Here is a 21064-nt window from a genome sequence, read left to right on the forward strand (position 1 = left end):
CCACCATCCCTGACTGACCACTGGCCATGCTGGCTGCGGCTGATGGGAGTTGTAGTCCTGCAACATCTGAGGCGGCCACAGGTCTCTCACCCCTGCCCATAACAAATGAATGCCTTAAACCCTTAGGCCCTTGTTCCTCAAAATTGTTATTGTTGTTTAGTCGTGTTCGACTCTTCGTGACCCCATTGACCAGAGCACGCCAGGCACTTCTGTCTTCCACTGCCTTCTAGAAGAGCTGCTGCCAGTCAGTGTAGACAATACTGAGGTCAATGGACTTGATGCTCTATTAAAGCTTGATTATTGCCTGCCACCAACTAGAAAATCTGCTGTTTGTGGGCTTCTCAGAGGCTCCTGACTAGTTACAGTGGGAAATAGGACCCTGTTTTAGTTGGACCTCTTGGTCTAATCCGGCAGATCTCTTCTTATGCTCAGGGTTCCATCAAGTGACAATAGTGTGTGATTGGCAATTCCTGTGACGGGGCTGTGATGCAGTCAAATGCACACATTCAAAGATGTGACTTTCTGTCTACCCCTTCCTTCCCTAAGTTGATGCATTCCAGATGTTTGTCTCTAGAATTCCCATCAGCCACAGACAACATACTGCACAGCTGCGCTGGCGAGAGCTGATGGGAGTCATAGTCCAAGACATCTGGAGTGCACCAGGTTGGGAAAGGCTGGTCTACCCTTTAACAAAACAAAGGTGGGGAGGAAATCTCAGTGGTTTCCAATGAGTGGCCTCCCCAGATCAGCAGGCGTCATGAGCAGGCAAGCTAATGTATCTGCCTCCCAGAGCTGTGAGTGCTAAGAAGAGGGAAGAGGTGAGAAAAGTCAAGAGGAATTCAAGCTTCTGTGTTGCCTGAGTTCTGTGTTGCCTGAGTTGCCAAAAACTGCATTAAGCTGCAATATTGATAACTGAGGGCTGATCTAATGATCTCGGAGCCTTCCTCTTCCAAGATTAGAACCGATCAGGGCAAGCTGGAGTTCAGAATGCCATTGCCATTCTTCTTTATAATGATGAAAATTGCTTTAGTTCCTCTCCTTCCATCAGCATAAGAGCTTTGAGCGCCAAGGCTGCGTTTTCATGAACAAATGCAAGCAGTTCACCTTTGGCGTAATTGAACAAAGAGGACCACATACGTCCTTTATCTGGGTTTGCTGGGTAATCAGAAGTGGGAGAGAGAGAACTGATAATATTTGCGGAATAGCAAATATTCAGTTCTGTGCACATGATTATGATTAAGGCTTAAACACGAAAAAATTTTTCCTTCCAGTAGCACCTTAAAGACCAACTAAGTTAGTTCTTGGTATGAGCTTTCGTGTGCATGCACACTTCTGCACACGAAAGCTCATACCAAGAACTAACTTAGTTGGTCTTTAAGGTGCTACTGGAAGGAAAAAAAATTTTGTTTTGACTATGGCAGACCAACACGGCTACCTATCTGTGGCTTAAACACGGTTAGGCGTGCTTAAGCCAATTGAGTTAGTGAGCTGTCCCTTATCAGTGACTGGGTTGCGACGATGGCACAGGTTTTTAAAACATTAGAGACCAAAACACTGCCCCTTAACTTAGCTTATGTGATGCTATGAAATGTTTACAAATATTCTTACTGCTGAGATGAAAAATTCAACCTGAAAGGACCACATGGGGAGAATGGACTGAATTGGAGTGATTCAGAGCCAAACATCCATTGGTATGAGCACAATCATTAGAGACCTGAAAGAATCTTACTTAATTCGGCATTTGTCTGGTCCAATTTGCAGCTAGCTAGCAAACTGGCCATTATATCTCATCTGACAGTCAGACAAATCTGTCCCCTGCTCTGACTTTATTTTGCTTATTTTCAGAATTTATATGACGGCCTTCAATAAATCTTTCTGAGGTGGTTTATGAGGGAGAAAGCATTACATTGTAAAACCACAAAAGGCAAGTTATAAAACAGAAACGATAATAAGATTAAAACTTGCAGATGTTAGAAGGGGAACTAGAAAGGTTTTCGCCTGGTGCAGAAAATTTGTTAATATCAGCAACAGGTGAGCTTCTCTGGAGAAGGCAGGATAGCATATGCAAGAAGGTCCTTTCTGTACTCTCCTCCCAGTCCTTTTATTTAAAATCAGAATTTAGGTTCAACACCATCCTTTTCCAAAACAGAAATTATTTACAACCCAGCCATGATGCATGTTTGTGTGGAAGCAAGCCTCAGTGAATTCAAAGGGACGTACCCTAGCAAATACATAGTATTGCAACCACATTGAATCCATTTTAGCTGTGTACATGGCACTATAGTAGCTAGAATGGCAGGGGAAGTTGGATCCAGACTTAAATTCCTTTCAGATATTAAACTTGGCGGGTGTTTTTGGTAAGTCACCAGCTCTCGCTGCAACTTAAGGGAGAGTTTGTGAAGCTAATTCAGCTCTGAGTAAGAAAGCAAGGCAAGATTTAAATGTAAGTAAAAAACAAGTTGATGTTTCCTGTGTGGCTTTTCGTCATTCTTTATACGGAGGTTTCTGCTAATAATTTTTGTCGGGTGCCCCTCTTCCATAACAGAAATGAGTGCTATCTTTTGCAATAACTAAAGAACCAGGGTTGTGTAATTGTGTTGTTGCCTCTGATGTTTTTTGCTGCTTGTTTCTGTCCCCACACCCCATTTTCACTTTAATAAAAATGACAGCATGCCAACAGCACAATCCTAACCATTGGGCTACTAGAAGTAAGTCTGAATTGAATTCACTGGGGCTTGCTCATTTGGTAAGTAGGTTTAAGACTGCAGCCTCAGTTTATTTTTTGTTTTTCTCTCTGTGTGTAACCAAGAAAGTGAAATCGAATCACTCATGAGTGTGCATCAACTAGACACGTGAACTGTCCCCTTAGAAAAGCATTGTGATCTGAGCATCTGGGAGGAAATGAAATGGATAGTAAATAAGCAGACATGTCTTCTGCTTTTTAACTTTTCTTCAGTTTCTTCCAGTGGTGGTGCAGCGCTGAACAATGCTCCCTGTGTAGCATTTGATCAGTGATGGCTGATCAAGTCCTGTGTGGCCGTGTGTGTGTGTGTGTGTGTAGGTGTGAGTGAGTGAGTGAAATCTCCTCAAAGGATGCCTTAGGTCCAAACTAGATTCAGTATCAAACGTTTCTTTGCAGCATGCATGTTAAAATTGCTCCCCTGAAGCTGCTGTTTGTATTGGGAAGAAAGCTCCCATGGGCACCAATTTGGTGTTTTTATATTGTCAGTCACCCTGTGATCCTCAGATGGAAGGCAGTATAGAAAACAGAATTAATAATAATAATAATAACTTTCATTCTAAAGGAATTTGCAGCTTTGAAAGGAGCCATTTTGAACTTTCCAAAGAAAGTGTTAAACTCCTGTCTCCCAACCTCACAGCAACTTTTTGCATTTTCTAGAACGTGCTGTTCAAATGTAAATACACATTTGATACTGTGTCTACTTTGATCCTGAAGGCCCAGATTGTTCAAAGCAGCCACAAAAGATTTCAGAGCATAGAGATGAGCCAATAGCATAGGCCCCTGGTCATCATACATGTTCGTAAGATGGTGTGTAAAGTTTCTGAATTCATGTTTTGCTTAATGTACGTGCAAATGCCTATTCCTACCTGTAGAAACACCAACCCTACTGACCTAAATAGGGAACTGGGCACTTAAAAAATGTCTGTATGTGTAAAGTGTTTAACCACCTTTCGTGTAGCTCGGTTTTGAAGAAAGACTTGAAACCAGTTGTTTTGCCCCATTCCTTTCAAGCCAAGAGACTACAGCGCAATACATCAGATCACACCTCATGCTGGCTCCAAGAGAAACACAATGATGGACATGAATACATTAGCCATGAACATCAGAGCCATCGTCTTCCATTCTTAAGAAGCAAATGGGGTCATTCATGGTCCAGACTTTGCTCATTGTTGTGAGATGAAATTGCTGAAGAAGGATGCTACAGATACTTGAATACAGGAGTAACCATTTGCTCCTCAATATCGTCCGGTAGCAAAATGTACTTGATATTAGATGCCAGTTAAATATGCTAAGGAAAACTGTTATGCAACAAGATCATCAAAAAGCATGTACAATAGTAATTTTATATTTATGCATGGGATGCATATGGTATATTTTATTAAAGATCTTAGTGACCCATCATCGGATATCATTTTCTTGTTCGTCTCCACTTTTACACTGGGAAAGCTTAGGAAGTTCTGTTGGTTGGCATGTTGGAAGCATTTCAAAACCCCATTGTGCAGTTCTTTCGTTCAGACCACCCAAAATGTCACAAAACTATGTGCAAGATTTTGAGTTCTCCAAAACCCTCCATCAAGCCGAATGTTGAGGGCGAAAGAGTGTGGACGAGGGAAGGGAAGGGAGAAAAACCTGGGCTGATGTCCACAGTGGAGGAGAGAACAGACTTACAGAGCAATCATATGCATATTTAGGCAGAAGAAGTCCTGTTGAGTTTAGGAAGGCATAGTCCCAAAAAAGTGTGATTAGGATTGCAGCCGTATTTGGATGGTGGTCTATTATGGGGATCTGCTGGCCTCAGACCCAGCCAGCAAGATGTCAGGTATAATGAGAGCTGTAATTAAACATCTGGAGGGCCCCATCCCTGCTGTAAGCACTCTGGTCTTATTTCCTTTTTAGGTCAAGGTTTATGTAAGTGAGCCTGCCATTATAATATGGACAACAGTGCCTCTTGCCCTAAGGAAGCATTATTCATCTCCAAGTCTACTTAGGTCAAAAGTGGTCCTCCACATGTTGCAGAACTACAGCTCTCATCTGTCGATGGGAGTTCTGTCCTCCACTGCACTTGGACACCCTTAAAAATAGAATAAAATAGTGATTTGAACTGTCAGAACAAGGAGTGGAAGGAAATACCCAGTCGTTTGTGACCCTCACTTCCATTCTTTTAAAGAAATAACTCATCCGACTGCATTTAGTTCCAGCCTGTGGGAACCAGCTATCTCAACCTAAAATTAGAAGCACTATATTTAAATACAAAATGCTGAAACAGCTGGATGTGGCGTAATTCTAGCCAGTTAAATAACCAGTTCACTTTATTTTAAATCCTAATAATAGAATTAGTGGAGAAGGGTAAATTCCAAAGGGTAGCTACATTTGAGTCCATGTATTGTTTTAGGAACTGCAAATTAAGTCAGTTCGCAATGTGGTACAATTTTAAAGCTGCAATGCCAGGTCTAGATGGCCATTGGCCAACAGTTCCAAGGGTTACCCTTGAACTTGCTGAACTTGGCTTTACCATTTAACTGGAGGAGGCTGCTTCTTCTTTTAACCAGGGCTGGGGAACTGGATCCAGCCAGTGGTTTAGATCCTGACCTCCCCCTGCCCACAAAGGCTACTTCGACAGGTTGGTGGGGCCAGACCCCCCTCACAGCCTCTAGCAGTTCTTTGGTCTGTAGAAATTAACAAATGAAGGGTTTTTTTTAAGCAGCATCAAGATAAGATTTAACCCTCTTCTAGTTTTTTTAAAATGTATTTTTATTAAAGATTTTCTTGATTTACAAAGGTATGCGCAATATATTTTTTATGTAACTTTTTTTTAAACAAATCGGTTTCATTTGTTGAGACATTAGGAAGAAAAGGGGAAGGAGGTGGAGGGGGGGAATGTGAGTGGGGTCGGGGTTGGGTGGCGATGTTTCTATTTTACTTAATATATGTGGGGTTTCGTGCCAGCGTTGCTTGTGCAGGTTCTCTGCTGCTCACTTGTGTTCCTTCGGTGGTGGGAGAGGTTGGGGTTTGCCTAGGGTGTGGCTGTTCATTTGTGGTTGGCTGTGATGGTCTTTGTTTTCATGTGTGAGTGGTGTGTGTGTGTGTGTTTTGGATCAGGTTAGCCTTATTGATTTGTATTTTGTTGGTGGATTTTTGTTGTTGTCTTGTTGGGTTGTGTATGTGATAAAGGGGAGCCATACCGGGGTGAAGGCGTCTTCTTCTATTTGTGTCAGTTTCAGTTTGCTGGTTAATTTTTCTAGTAGGGCTGTTTCCCATACTATTTGGTACCATTGGTCCATGTTTACTCCTGACAGGTCTCTCCAGTGTCTGGTTATGATGTTTCTGGCTGCTGAGAGTAGGTGGTTTATGAGTTCTTTGTGGTGTAAGTGGGCATTGTTGTCTTGGAAGATGTTTAGTAGGGCCAATTCTGGGGTGATTTCTAATACTCGCCACAGATCAAACCAGCTCCAAAAGCGTAGCTGCAGGGGCAGTTTGAAAAGTTGGCAACCCAGTGTTGGTATGACTTTTGTAGGCATGAGGAAGAGAACAGAAGCTGTCTACCCTCAGTGAAACTCATAGTATTTGGTAGATGAATGAGCTCACTTTCTGCTGATCACCTCAAAGGAAGGTGCTCTCTTTTAAGTTACAGAACATTCCTCCTCTTGATATTAAATGGAATGCAATTTCAGCATCTGTCATGAAAGTCTCAATACTAATAAACACAAATAAGAAATATATCCCTTCTGGCACCGGTTTCTTTGCCGTTATTAAAAATGGATGCCTTTTAGGCATTGTGGGAATTAAAATCCATAGGTCCAGGAGATTCTAACTTGACAGAGGAGATTCAATCATCAATGCCAGTCTATCCTTTATCCCCTACAGGGGCTCTGCAAAGCACGATACAAGTAACTTCCTACCAAGAAACTGTCAAAGGAACAGAAAATGCCTCTGGTTAGAGGAACTGATTTCTTGAAAGTGAAATTCCCCCCACCCCACCCCCTGTGCTTATTAAATGTGGAAGCTGGCATATCTCCTGCAATACTGACTGTTCTCCATTAAAACTCACACTTTTTGTCAATAAGGCATCTTCATATATCCATGAGAGAGGGAGGACCAGGGGTGGAGGAGATTTGATTCAGTTTGCATTTAAAGGAAAATCTATCAAATGTGTACTTTCTGGAACAATAGAAGAATAGAAACACAACCATCCTTCAAAATTGGAATTTTGCAATTAAGTTCTCCAAGCAATCAGTATGTGTATGTGTGTAGGAGAGAAACAAGCATAGAAATGGCATATAATTAATTAAATTTGCAGACCGCCCTTCATCCAAAGATCACAGGGCTTCCCAAACTTAGGTCTCCAGCTGTTTTTCAGACTACAGTTCCCATCATTCCTGATCACTGGTCCTGATAGCTAGGGATGATGGGAGTTGTAGTCCTAAAACAGCTGGAGACCCAAGTTTGGGAAACCTTGTGCTGAAAGATGCAAACTGAATCCTGGAGAGAACAGCTGGATGAGCCTAGACTGATTCTGAAATGTTTTCTGTCTAGAAACTCTTGATCAGCCTCTACTCACTCCTGGCAACACTCACTCAACACTTAAGGGAAACACGCTTTAAAGCCAGGGATGGTTCCTCCAGAAGCTGTTAAGCCTGCTCCCATCACACCCATGTAGCATGGCCATCGATCAGGAATGATGGGAACTACAGTCCAGCTGCATCTGCATCCATTCTGCATCCCTACTTTAAGGATTCCCTGCCTGCAATCTTGTGTTTTTATTTAGAACCTTGTCAACTTTAATTCCACGCTCTTTTAAGTGCCCTGGGTCCCTCTTGCCACAAGGAGAATATATGCTTCACTCCAAAGCCTTGATGCCACTGAGCGGGCAGGTGTTTCATACATTTTACATTATTGTCTTTCTAAAGATCCATTAGCACGCCGTCTTCCAGTCACAGAAGCTGCAATTCTGGACCCTGCACTTTTAATACAGAACCACGGTGCTGTGTTAAGGCTTTGCACTGTGAAACCAAGCGGAGTTCAAGAAAGGCAGAGCTCTTTTCAGAGACCCTTAAAAGACTCCTCTGCTCCAGTAAGAACCACTGGGTTGATAGACACCGGGCTTCTTGTCCCCCACAGTCATTTCTTTTGCTGTCCCTTCCCCCTACCATGCACTTGTACAGAAGCCAGAGATGTATAGGAGAATGAATTGCAGTCTGGTCAAGCCAAATGGTAGTTGGCTGGCTCCATTTTCAATAACGTATTAAGCATTGATCTGCACAATTGCTGTGGGCTTTAAAAAAGCCAATCTAGCCCAGGGAGGGAGGGTATTTTTCAATTCTCATTCCCTCATGGGGAAACCTTCCATGCATGCCAGTGGTAGGTGGGGTCAGAGGCAAAAAGGGTTTGCAGCAACAGATGTGACTCTTAACTTTGTATAGTAAGCTACAATGTTGTAGTTGTTTAGTTGTTTAGTCATGTCTGGCTCTTCGTGACCCCATGGACCAGAGCATGCCAGGCACTCCTGTCTTCCACTGCCTCCTGCAGTTTGGTCAGACTCATGTTTGTAGCTTCGAGAACACTATCCAACCATCTCATCCTCTGTTATTTCCTTCCCCTTGTGCCCTCCATCTTTCCCAACATCAGGGTCTTTTCCAGGGAGTCTTCTCTTCTCATGAGGTGGCCAAAGTATTGGAGCCTCAGCTTCAGGATCTGTCCTTCCAGTGAGCACTCAGGGCTGATTTCCTTAAGAATGGAGAGGTTTGATCTTGCAGTCCATGGGACTCTCAAGAGTCTCCTCCAGCACCATAATTCAAAAGCATCAGTTCTTTGGCGATCAGCCTTCTTTATGGTCCAGCTCTCACTTCCATACATCACAACTGGGAAAATCATAGCTTTAACTATACGGACCTTTGTTGGCAAATAAGCTACAATACTGCCACACAAAAGACAGAGGAGTGTGTATGTCTCCTCCAGCCAGGCAAAAGCATTCAAGGAGGGCACAGGACTGGTGAGAGGTGTGACTTGGGGAAATGAAAACAAAGCACCCTGCTTTCCTTAGCCTTCCATCCCACTGATTACTGGTCTAAAACAGCTCCTTAGGAATCAATCCTCTGTACACACCACTTTGGCAGCAAGCACCATCAAACACAAGCAGGATTTATGCATCTAGAATCTGCAATAATTTTACAGATTAAGATTGGTTGAAGCCAATTAGCTGTGCTAATTTGGGCAGTAGGGAACAGAAAAACATGGCGCTAATAGTACAAAAATGCAACACTCTGGTTCAAGGAACAAAAAATTGATGCCTACAAGCACAAATTGCTCCCTTTGCAGAAATTTTATACTTTCTTATATATCTCCACAACAGCAGTAGGCCAGGCTGAGAGTTGGTGCCTGGCCCAAGGGATGAAGTGAGGAAAAACAATGACTTAAGTGAAAGTGATTTAAAAATGTGAAACTACACATGCTCAAGAGGTTTTTTAAATCAAGTTTGGCAAAATGTTTTTTGAGCCTCTACAGCAGGCATGGCCAAACTTGGCCTTCCAGCTGTTTTGGGACTACAATTCCCATCATCCGTGACCACAGGTTGTTAGCTAGGGACGATGGGAGCTGTAGTCCCAAAACAGCTGGAGGGACAAGTTTGGCCATGCCTGCTGTAGAGGCTCAATAATTTTTTTGTTGGTCCACAAAAACTTATGCCTTAACTTTTTTTTTGAAACACCACATTACTTATTTTGTGATACCTTATTCCATGTGCTCCATTTCTGGGAGAAGGGGACCCTATTTGGGGAATTGCACCAAACTCCCAAACACCTCAATCCTGCCTAGCCTGCTTTTTCTTCTTAAAGTTACAGATAGGTAGCCGTGTTGGTCTGCCATAGTCAAAACAAAAAAAAAAAAATTTTTTTCCTTCCAGTAGCACCTTAAAGACCAACTAAGTTAGTTCTTGGTATGAAAGCTCATACCAAGAACTAACTTAGTTGGTCTTTAAGGTGCTACTGGAAGGAAAAAAATTTTTTTTTTGTTTTTTCTTCTTAAAGTTATCTTTGAACCAGCCTTGAAATGGGCAACACTTCAACCAGAAGATGTCTTCAAGGAGATGTCTTTCCTCTGAAGGCCCTTCACATAGAAGACTGCCCTCTGTATGCATGGTCTCCCTATTCATATGGCTAATGCCTGCCAATTTTGCGGATTGCTACAACCCAATCCAATTCAGTTCATAGTTTGCACAGAGCAATCTTCAAATGCCTGCAGGTCTTTTTGTTCAGCAAAGCACAGTTGAAGCTGGAGGCTGTTTCGGAGATATGTTTGGTCTAGAAATGCTTTGCTCTCAATTCACATCCTGACACACCAGAGCATGCAAGCTTGCCTCTCTCTTTTCCCCGTTTTTCTTTGGAGGTATTTAGTTGCTGGCTGGCTGCTCAGATGCTGACTGACAGTGTCCTTGAATTCCTCCTTGCAAACCAGCTGCAATAAAGTCAAATGGGGAAGAGATGGAATGCCTTCTTGAAGTCTTTGAATCCATTCTTCCAGAACAAAAATGAGCCTTCCAAAGAGAAGTTAAGGTAATGCACATTGACCAAGATACAGCAGCACCTCGGAAGTCGAACGGAATCCGTTCTGGAAGTCCATTTGACTTCCAGAACACTGGGAAACCAAGGCACGGCTTCTGATTGGCTACAGGAGCTTCCTGCAGCCAATCGGAAGCCTAAGAAGCTGCACCAGACGTTCGGGTTCCAAAGAACGTTTGCAAACCATAACACTCACTTCCGGGTTTACGGCATTCAGGATCCAAGGTACGACTGTCTAGATTTCGATACACACTTACCTGCAAGTATGCATCACTGAACTGAGTGAGACTTACTTCTGAGTAGACATACATATTGTATGGCTAGTGTCACATTTTAGTCACTAGGTGGTACTGTATTAGACTTAAGGCTTGCAAGATCTCCTTTGTTAAAAAAATTAGAACTCTGGAATCTACCAACTAGAAACTAGTGCAAAAAACACACCTTTAGCCTTAAACTATCTTGAACTGAGGAATTTTGTTTTCAGTACTAGAACTAATTGGAACTTACAGTCCTTTCACAAAAACATTCACCCCTGGTCATTCCAAGCTTTCCTCATTTCAGTAGATCAATTTTGTTGCTCTTGCTCCTATCATTAAACAACTGAGAATCAACAAACTCTGCAAATGTACTGCAAATCATCCCAATATCTTCCAGTAGATCCTGTTCCACAGAAACATCAGTTATCATATACTTAGGTCACATCAGTATCTTTTAAACCACAAAAAACCCACTTTTTTATTGGAACAGTTTATTTTGTCCTATTAAACAAATAAGCCAAGGTGTTTAAAACTCAAAACAAAGAACTGTATCAAACTCAAAAGGAACATGTAATAAAAAGTTGCTTTCATACATATACAAACTAAGGATTCCAATCCATTCTAATATGTACAAATCAGACAAATCTCTACAAAAGAGAAATTTCAAGTTACATTGGGTATGATGTGCTAACTTCATTACAAAACATTAAAGCGACTAACTTCACATTTAAGTCTTTCACAGAACTGACAACCAAACACTTGATTTAGGGTGGTGGGAAGAAAAGATGGCAGCTTATCCGGAATGCTTCAAGCTGTGTTTATGGACCCATCAACCACGAGAATGAGATTTCATAAGTATATGAATACCTTGCTTTAAACACTGTTTGCTCTGGACAGCATTCTTTCAGAAGAAGTCCCTAAAATTACAATCTGGGTGATAGATGAAGTGGTATATTCTTGCAGAAGAATTAAAAATGAGAGCCGGAGTCTTTGATTAGGCTGAATTTACTGAAGATGGCTTCCTGATGCTGAACTACAATAGCAGGAATCCAGCAATTCATTCTCATATCTTTTAGATTGGGAGTGGGGGGGGGATGGGACGTTACTGAGACCGCTGTGCTTTTTCATTCACTTGCTTCCACAACAAAAATAGTTATATTTCATTAGGAGACTCATTAAGAGTCTGGCTGGTTGCAGACAAGACATCCCAAACACATGTATTTCCCTGCTACCATGGCACATATTGTAAAGGCAAAGATTCCCAGCTAAAGGACCATCTCCTTTATGTGAGAGCAAGTTATTCACCTAAATACCTGAATGTGAAATACTGTGGGGTAGGCATCATAGCCAGAGGCAAAAGGCACCCACTTTAGCAGCCATTTGGCTTCACGGGTTACTGAGAAAGGTCCTCCCACCTGATTCACATCGTCGAAAATTGCATTTAAAGCAAGGAAACAGTAGATGGAGGGGGTGCAAAATAAATGTACTTGCGCAGTAAATAAAGTACATTTCTGCTGCAGGTAGCATCCCCTCACTTTACACCTTTGCTTGCACCTCCATAGTTAAATTGCAAATGACTGGCTTTCTAGCCTTTCATGGCAGATTTCTATTTGCTAGAACCATTAACAAAAAACGAGTATTTCAAAAGGTTAGCTTGCGTTGCAAACTGTACATACTTGAACAGCAGCTGATCAGCATGGCTTTACAGGGAACATAATTACTTTGGTTTATTTTAATACTTCTCTTTCTGTCACTGAACTTGTACAACTGGTTTGCTAATTTCTGCTCAGCTTTTTTATGGCATCTCCATCCAGGGCAGTGATGGGGAAACTGTGGCCCTCCAGCTGCTACTGGACTACAACTCCCATCATCCCTGGGCATTGGCTCCCAGCGTCCTTGCGTGTTGGGAGTCACAACAACAACATGTGGAGGGCCAGAGGTTCCCCACCCCTGATCTGGGCTAAGCCAAATATATCCTTGGCCAGGTCGTTAGAAAGAGAAACACTGGCAATTAAACCACTGCTCTTCAGCAGGTGGTCTTAACAGCAATGCTTCCCTATATTTTTGAAAAGAGCTTGGGCTCTGCTTACAATGATGACATTCTTCCTTCAGCAGCAGGAAGGGTTTGGATGACTTCACCATTCCCCACTAGCTCATGAAACGTAAACTTGGTTCAGGTCACACTCACCACATGCAAAAGAATGCATGGCCTATGGTGCAACTGGGATGAGAGTACAGCATTCACGGCCACAGTGGAGCTGGGATAAGTGAAGAGGAGAGATTGGAGGCTAGGTCATGATCTCTCCCCCACACGCACCCTAAAAGGTTAGTACCAGAGTGTTTAATCCTCTGCTGCAACCAGAGTAAAACAGAAGTTACACACGGGCTGTCACAAATTTTCAGGCCCTGAGCAGCAAGAATGGAAGTGTATCTGCACATTTCTGCCTTTATTCCAGTTTATTACGCTGCAACATCAAGAACTGTAGAGACTGGCTAGGATGCAACAGGCATGCCGCCTTCCGGCCACAAATGTGACATTTTAGCTACCCGCTTCCTATGCACCCTCTGAAGGTCATGGGACCCTCTGAGGAGCAATTTATGAGGTACAGGGGGGCTGCTGCTGGACTGGAAGACTGTTGTGCTCCTTTCATTCACATGCTGAAACAACAGGTCTTTTTACAGAGCTTGGTCATTGTGTTCTGATACTTGTGAAACCTGGAGAGGCCAATAACCACAGGCACATTCCATCATAAATTTCTCTTGTGCAAATCCAATAGCAATGAGTGAGAATTGCACAGAGCATCAGACACACTCTCGCACACTTTATTTTAGCAGGAGTCCTGCTGCTTAGAAATGAATGAAATTGCTTTATTAAGCTTGACACATCAAGCTTTTCCTAAAAGGGCATTTTGAAATTATTCTTTTGAGCCAACAGATTGTTATTTTAATCTTAACTGACGTCCTTAACCTTTCCAAATAAACAGAAAAACACATTCTAGTTTAAAATTTAAAACTAATATTGCAAGCCTCAAGCAAATTAAGCTCAAAATAGCAAAGCCCATAAACATTCACAATTCCTTAAATATTTCAAACCTCTCATTATCTCAAGAGAGTTCCTAATTTCCTGAGTTGCAAATACTTTGACATTCCTCTGCTGCAAGGAATTCTGAAGAAATACAAAGTAGGATTCACGTTTTCTTGAGTGATGGGTTGGTTTCACATTAATATATTTTAAAAATACCAAGAAATCACTCAAACGTTATCAGCATTCACTCATAAAGTACACAGTGGAAAGGATATAAATATAAGCCTGAAATTCAATGCTTTAAAAGGGGGAATGTAAGGCATGGGACTTTTAGAGGCTTTTGGAATGGACAAAAAGAGTTTATATTCCTTTTCAAACGCTGGAGCAGGTTGCATATTTTTGCCACTGAATCACTTTTCTTTTAAAAACCTATTTCCAGAGTACCATTAAACAGTAACAGGGGGAAGTTTAAAGAGGGAGCAGTTTAATACAAAGTGGTTGCTGCATAAAGGAGATACGGAAGTTAAGCTATGCATCTTTTATTGGGCCAAATTAGGCGCACAGACAAGTGTGCAAGGTTTCTGGTTTCACAAGCACTTAAGAGTTTCACAAAAAGAAGCATACGTTTGCATCCTTGCAGTCCAACCTAAGTGCATCCAACAAAAGACAGCATTTTACCTACTTTGTTTTCTTCATGAGGCAGCCTTACACCACCGGATGGGATAAACCCACAAGGCAGAAAACAGGCCTGTGAGACTGACTGGCCACCTGAGCACCAACATTCTTTTAGTCTGTTTCCAACTGTTCCTCCAAAATATATAGACAGGCTCCAAAAGTAACAGGACTTCTCTGAAGCAACATGCGATCTATTCAGAACACATCTAACACTGAAACACAAGCATAATCTGTTCATGAGGACTCCACATAATGGCATTCCTGAGTTTGAAAAGGTGCTACAGTAAATGGAGGAAGCAGCCACTGGCTTGCTTTGCTTTGCTAACACATTGCCATTGTTTGCACACAACGCTAGGCCAGGCCACGGCTTAACACAAAGCAGGGATTTTGCTCCTCCCTGGTTCTGTTGCTGTTGCACTGCACTGAGTTAAGCTGCGATTTGATTTAGTGTGTCTTCTGAACCTGGGCTCATGGCTTAGCTCTCTCCAAATCATAAACCATAGGACAAACCTTGGTTACAGCATGTGGTTTGTCTGTGAGAGCTAAATTACAAGACTGGGTTCAGAGGACACACTAAGCCTAATCATGGCTTTGCTCGGTGCAGCCCAGCAGATTGACCAAAGTAGGAACAAAGCCACCATCTCCTCTCTGGGAATTTGTTCATGCTAAGCTATGGTTTGGCTTAGTGTCACGTGAAAACCGGACCATTTAAAACAGAAATCCACCTACACAGTAGTCATAGAAACGCAGTTTATTGTTAGGGATGATGGATATCTATTCTACTGGCAGGCTTTCCTCAGAAGTTCTGCTGGCGTCTCTTCTTTGCTTCAATGGCATCAAGAATTGGCTGCCGTTTCGACTGATACCTTTGGCGAACTTCTTCTATCTCCTGCTCCATCATGGGATCAAGCGCCCCGAGTCTTCTTTGAAGTTCTTCAACAGTCCAGTTTCTCAGCTGAAGAAAAACACAAAAGCAATGAGCTTGCAACAGCAGAAAACCTGGAGCTTAACAAAGGGCCTGTGCTGGGAAATTTACTCTGCTTCTTCTGAGCAATAAAAGTTAAAGGGCTTTACTTTAAGACTAACAATTCTGAATCCCATTAAATTTACTGACAAAGGCTACAAACAAACTTTGGCTTAGATCCTGAGTTGCCTTTCCATTTCTGGTGAAAGGTAATTATAATTAATCCTTTCTCCTTGCAGTTGTTCCCTGCACCAACTTCCATGCTGTTCTGGAGGGCTGCCCCAACCCTCCAGAACTAGAAACAGCATATCTTGAGAAGGATTCCTCTTAAGGGATGTCCCAAGCCTCGGGCTCCAGAAACTCAAAGCTTTTTATGTAACAAAACAGATTCACAAACCTTTAAATACACAAAATACAGATAACACGGTGCTTCTACCTGACTTCAATGGAGTGAGAAAAGGGAGTTTAAACCTTTTTTAAAAATTAATGAATAAAGTATTTGAAGTAGGAAGGAAACCATTTGCAATATTATGTACAGTTACACATTTGCTGTAGAAGGGTGAACATTCTCAATTCAGCCACTGTAAGTCTGTTCCTTGAATGTGGCTCCACCGCTCTCAGATGTTTGGTGTGTGTAGCCTGTGAAACAGCATTCTTTGTGGCAGCCCCATAAACTGTGGGACTCCCTCCCCAGAGGTGCATCTGACAGCTTTACTATACAGTTTTCGGCAAATGCTGAAGACACACCTCTTTACCTTGGGTTTTGACACGTGAGGAGTATATTTTAAAGAGTTTTATACCCCACCTTTTCCCCCAAAGAGTTCAAGGCAGCGCACATGGTTCCCACTCACCCATTTATCCCCACAATCCTGCGAGGCACATGGAAGTGAGAGCAAATGGCCCCAAGTGAGCTCCACGCTGGAATGGGGATTTAAATCCACCCTCCCTCACTCTAGTCTGAATCACCAGCAGCAATTTTTCATTAGCATTTCGTCAACAATAACTCTATGTTGAGCACTGTCTTTGTATATATGGAGATTCACAGAATTGTAGAGTTGGAAAAGATCACATGGGTCATCTAGTCCAACCCCCTGCAATGCAGGAATCTTTTGCCCAATGTGGGTTGAGTCTCATGCTCCACCCACTTCCCACCACAAGTAATAATCAGCTGTGCCTTTTGCTACCAAGTAGTGGACATGTATGGAAGTGAGAGCTGGACCATAAAGAAGGCTGATCGCCAAAGAATTGATGCTTTTGAATTATGGTGCTGGAGGAGACTCTTGAGAGTCCCATGGACTGCAAGAAGATCCATCCTATCCATTCTGAAGGAAATCAGCCCTGAGTGCTCACTGGAAGGACAGATCGTGAAGCTGAGGCTCCAATACTTTGGCCACCTCATGAGAAGAGAAGACTCCCTGGAAAAGACCCTGATGTTGGGAAAGATGGAGGGCACAAGGAGAAGGGGACAACAGAGGACGAGATGGTTGGACGGTTTTCTCGAAGCTACAAACATGAGTCTGACCAAACTGCGGGAGGTAGTGGAAGACAGGAGTGCCTGGCGTGCGTCCATGGGGTCACGAAGAGTCGGACACGACTAAACGACAACAAAGTGGACATCCACATAATTTGTTTGCCCAATTCGGTGTTCCCAATCTTCTGCTTTGATCAAAACCCCAGGGATTACTGGATTAGATGGCAGGGAATGAATACAATCTTTCATCACCAAACAAGCTGGTGGCTGAAACTATTAGACTCCAATGAGAGAGGTGGTGTTTCCTTTTAAGCAGTGCCTGGCCTTGTTCCAATTAGTTCAGACCAGAAACAAGACAGTACCAGTGCATGGCTTCTGGGCTGTATAATATCTAGCAGCCTTGTCTGAAGCTTGCCTTAGTTAACACAGAGATGCAATGAGTTTCGTCACATCAGCATTGCAAAGTAGCATTGTGGATCATGCTCTAAATCCTCCTGGTTCTACAGGATGCTCTCATACAGAAGACACCCCAAAGTTGTAAACAGTAATGAAGCATGACTTTGTGGAATTTCATTATCGTCATTATTTGCAACGTAAGGTCTTCTCCCCCCCTCTACCACTAGCAACTGCTTTAAAACTTTTCAATAATGCATAGAGTATTACTGCACAAGGGAAATAAGTACTTTAGCAAGAGGGCACAGATTTTTGCCTATCTTGTAAGGAAGTTGTTCATTAGAAGAAAAAAAAGCACTTCCCCCTTCAGATGCATTATGCATGCACATTAACACAGCTTTAGCTGACAGCCCTTTAAGTTGATGTATGGGACCTGCTACAATTCTATGCTAATTGTATAACATCTGTTTTAAAGAAGGTGATTGTTCAATGTTCACCCCTCAGGAGCTGAAAGAATATAATAAAGTATAACAGTAAAGACAGAAAAATTTAATTCAGTGCTGAGGGTGTATATAAAGAGATCAGTCAGCCCTAACCATTAAATGACTACCAGATGTTTAACAGAATTTTCTTCAAGCCTTAGAGTTCTTCTGAATCTCTAAGAGGATGTCCTGAGTGTTTCAGGACATAGGACAAAGATTTCCAGTTTTTTTTATTTTGCCAGGGGACTATTTTAAAGGAATCCTGCCTTGAGAGTTTTTACTGGTGGTATATGTATGGGAAGAAGCCTTTTTGAATGTGTAAGGGCTCACATTTTGTAGAAGGTGCACATTCTGGTTCCACCCCCAGGTCTCCCATTTCTGCCAGTCCCACCCTCCTTCCTGGCCTTTGCACATTCAGCGTACAGGTTTGGAGGATTCCAGTCATGTTGAGCTGAACATGCAGAGCTTTGCACTCAACATGTGACAGGTCAGGGGAGGAAGGGGCAGGGCGTGGAGACCTAGTGTGCTTTGCAGTTGAGTAGAATTTGATCCCATGTCCTCCTGTTCCAAGTTCAACACTCTAGCCAGTGCAGCACTCTCAGTGACAGGTAAGAGGAGAAGGGAGACTATTTAACTGATTGCACTGAACACGGACGTGTGTCAAAGGTTCCAAGTACGGGGGGGGGGGCAAGATCTCACTCTACACATTTTCATTGCACAACCAGCCTTTCTCTGTTTCAAGTATACCTTTTGTACCACTCCATACACCAAGAGTCATATTATTTAGGTTCTCAATGGTGTATATACCTTGAATACCTGATAAAATCAATGTCCTTCCCCAAACAATTCTGGATAGCTGTGAAGTTATCAGGTAGCTTTGTCACTACCCATGTTATTTCTGCACCAATACATAATCCATACTATGCAGTAACTTTCCCACTGCCAACCAAGAAGCCAGCTCTACACGGACAACAAGTGTGATTTTTCTTCCAACAGTTACATGGCTTCTACTAATGTTGGTTCTGCAGCAGGGGATACTGAACACACCATCCTCCAGATGTTGCTGAACTACAACTCCCATCACCTCGGGTCAATGGTCATGCTAACTGGGGCTCATGGGAGTTGTAGTTTAGCAACATCTGGAAGGCCATGGATTCCCCACCCAGCATTTATGCACACACAGAAATTTAATAAAATAACAACCAACCCATTTAGTGTAAGAAAAATTATTCTTGTTTAGTCTATAATACAATGATAATGAGAACTAGTGATATTACAATTGCCTGAGGGGAAAAAACTATGCATGTTTTATTGCCAAGTCAGCAATTTTATAGTATACATAAACATTTTTAAAGGATGCAATTTTCTTATTCCAGGTAAAAAACTACATTGCACTTTGGAGCGAGATTTTAAATCCCATATTAAAGAATGATAAAATATGGATTTGATACTTGGTTATATCATTTCAGAAGACAAGACAGACTCTTACAGCACTCCAACTGACATTAAACACAAAAAGTGAAATAATTCAGTATACAAATCCTCAAAATTAATACTTTATATAAATGCTCACACTGCTGCTTAAGTGGAGACAGACTGTCTACATGCTCAGAACCGAGAGTGTGGCTACTGCAGTTAGCACCGTTCATGAATAAAGTTTAGATCAATTGAGTACGCCCTTGAAGCTTTTGGCAGTGATTGTGTGTCAAAAGTATCCAAAAATACACCGCAAGCTAAAGGGCAGGAGGTCCAATATCCTCTCCCTGTGTGTATTAAGGCACGTCTGCCAATTAGTACTTTTTAATAGATATGGAAAGGCAAAATAAAAATAGGTTGGGAGGGCACAACCCTTCCTTATGTTAGCTATAGTGCCTGCATGAGAAGAGGGAATCTTATGCCTTTAGGATCTAAAGAATTACAATCTATCATCATAAGTGATGATAATTGTTTTTCTCCCCCTCCCAACCTTGGCATCTTTATGCCCATCATACCTGCATGCTCCAACCTTAGGCTCCATGACTGTCAGATGGCTGCTGGTGGACAGTCATTTGGGAGGTGCATAAAGACCAGGGGTGCCCAAACTTTTTTCAAAGAGGGCCAGATTTGATGAAGTAAACATGCGTGAGGGCCGACCAATATTGTTGAGCTTTTTTTAGGATTGAAATTTGAAATTTACCCCAAAGTTGTTGAAGTTTTTTTTAGGATTTTATCCCATGACGTATACTACTGCCACGGAGGGGCAGGATTAAATCGGCCAGCCGGGCAGGATTAGGAAATGGACTTTGGACACATGCCTGATATACACCAACGAGTCCCTTAACAGCCCAGGAAAGTGCATGCTAGAGGGGAGGTGAATAGGGCTTTTACATGCTACAGAGATACCCCTCTCACCTGTGTGAAGGGTAGCACTTCGCAATCTTGGAAATAGCACAGTTTCCTGATAAGGGCGGTTATCCTAATACAAAAGGCAGCCCCATCCCACAATTCATCTCCACTGCATTCTGTGACTGGCTTATATCCCCACTATTTCACAGCGCGAAATAAATGAACCCATGAAAATCCTTTGCATTTCTCTGTGTGCGCTCTCTTTGTGTTATTTGTGCTATTTATTTGCATCTTGCCCTTCCTCCCAAAGGAGGCCAAGGCGACAAGGAAGCAGCAATAAAAACATCTTTAAAACCATTCCAGTACAGATGCAGACTAGGGAAGATCTCAAGTTAAAAGGCTTGTTGAAGGAGGAAGGTGCTCAAGTTAGGTGTCAAAAAGTTGACAGAAATGGTGCTTGTCTAATATTCAAGGGGAGGGAATTCCAAAAGGTAGGAGCCGCAACACTAAAGGTCTGATTGCTGTGTATTTCACAGAATGGACCTTCTGATAAGATGGTAACTGCAGGAGGCCCTTGCCTGCAGAGCACAGTCACTAAATTAGTAGATTAGGAGATTATCTTTCAGGCGTTGTGTGCATTCTGTTTGCAGATACTTCTTAGTACTGCGCTCAACACTGAACTGGTTCATTTCCTCTTGAGCTAGCTCTCCTCAACACTCTTGCGATCATCAATATTTGATCAACCCAACACCATATTGTTACTTTAATTTTTATAATTTCTTTGCTATTACCATATGTGCTCAAATGAAAACAACAACTGAGGTGAAGCCTGGAAGGCGGGGGGCAAGTGTCATTAAATAAAAGGTTTAAGAGCCCAGTTGGTCAAGTCAAGCAGGGAGTCTGAGAAATTGGATTCTGCTGCATTTTAAGCAGTAATGTGGGCCATTAACAAGCCTCCACTTACACACATCAGTCTCAAAACAATCCATTTCTGCTTATTCTGCAGCCTATGTACAGAATGCTATAGAATTACAGGGTAGGGCAATACAAACTTTGCATGCTTATGGACATCACTACACTCTTCCATAAGTTTGAAAAGAAGGGGACAAGAGGACACAATTGTGCAAGCATGCCTGCAGAGCAGTGCTTGAGTGTGGGTCCACAGATGCTGATAGA

The 21064-nt window shown here is 42.4% G+C and overlaps 2 protein-coding genes across 4 annotated transcripts in view; one reads left to right on the forward strand and one right to left on the reverse strand.

Moving 5' to 3' along the window:
- KCNS1 (potassium voltage-gated channel modifier subfamily S member 1) overlaps positions 1-21064 on the forward strand; it is a 71541-nt gene that overhangs the window by 44281 nt on the left and 6196 nt on the right. The window contains exon 5 of one of the 2 annotated variants that reach the window (XR_014549188.1): positions 1846-4917. The exons of the other annotated variant lie outside the window; for it this stretch is intronic. The gene's annotated coding sequence lies outside the window, so the exon portion shown is untranslated. Of the gene's footprint in view, positions 1-1845; positions 4918-21064 lie in introns of those variants that run through there. 2 annotated transcript variants of the gene reach the window in all.
- STK4 (serine/threonine kinase 4) overlaps positions 14990-21064 on the reverse strand; it is a 66960-nt gene continuing 60885 nt past the window's right edge. For both annotated transcript variants that reach the window (XM_083618854.1, XM_083618853.1), the window contains exon 11: positions 14990-15208. In XM_083618854.1, the coding sequence (XP_083474980.1) occupies positions 15050-15208 (159 nt within the window). In that variant the 3' untranslated portion in view covers positions 14990-15049. The remainder of the gene's footprint in view (positions 15209-21064) is intronic.

The sequence above is a fragment of the Podarcis filfolensis genome, assembly GCF_964270895.1.
Source record: "Podarcis filfolensis genome assembly, chromosome: 6".
Lineage (NCBI taxonomy): Eukaryota > Metazoa > Chordata > Lepidosauria > Squamata > Lacertidae > Podarcis > Podarcis filfolensis.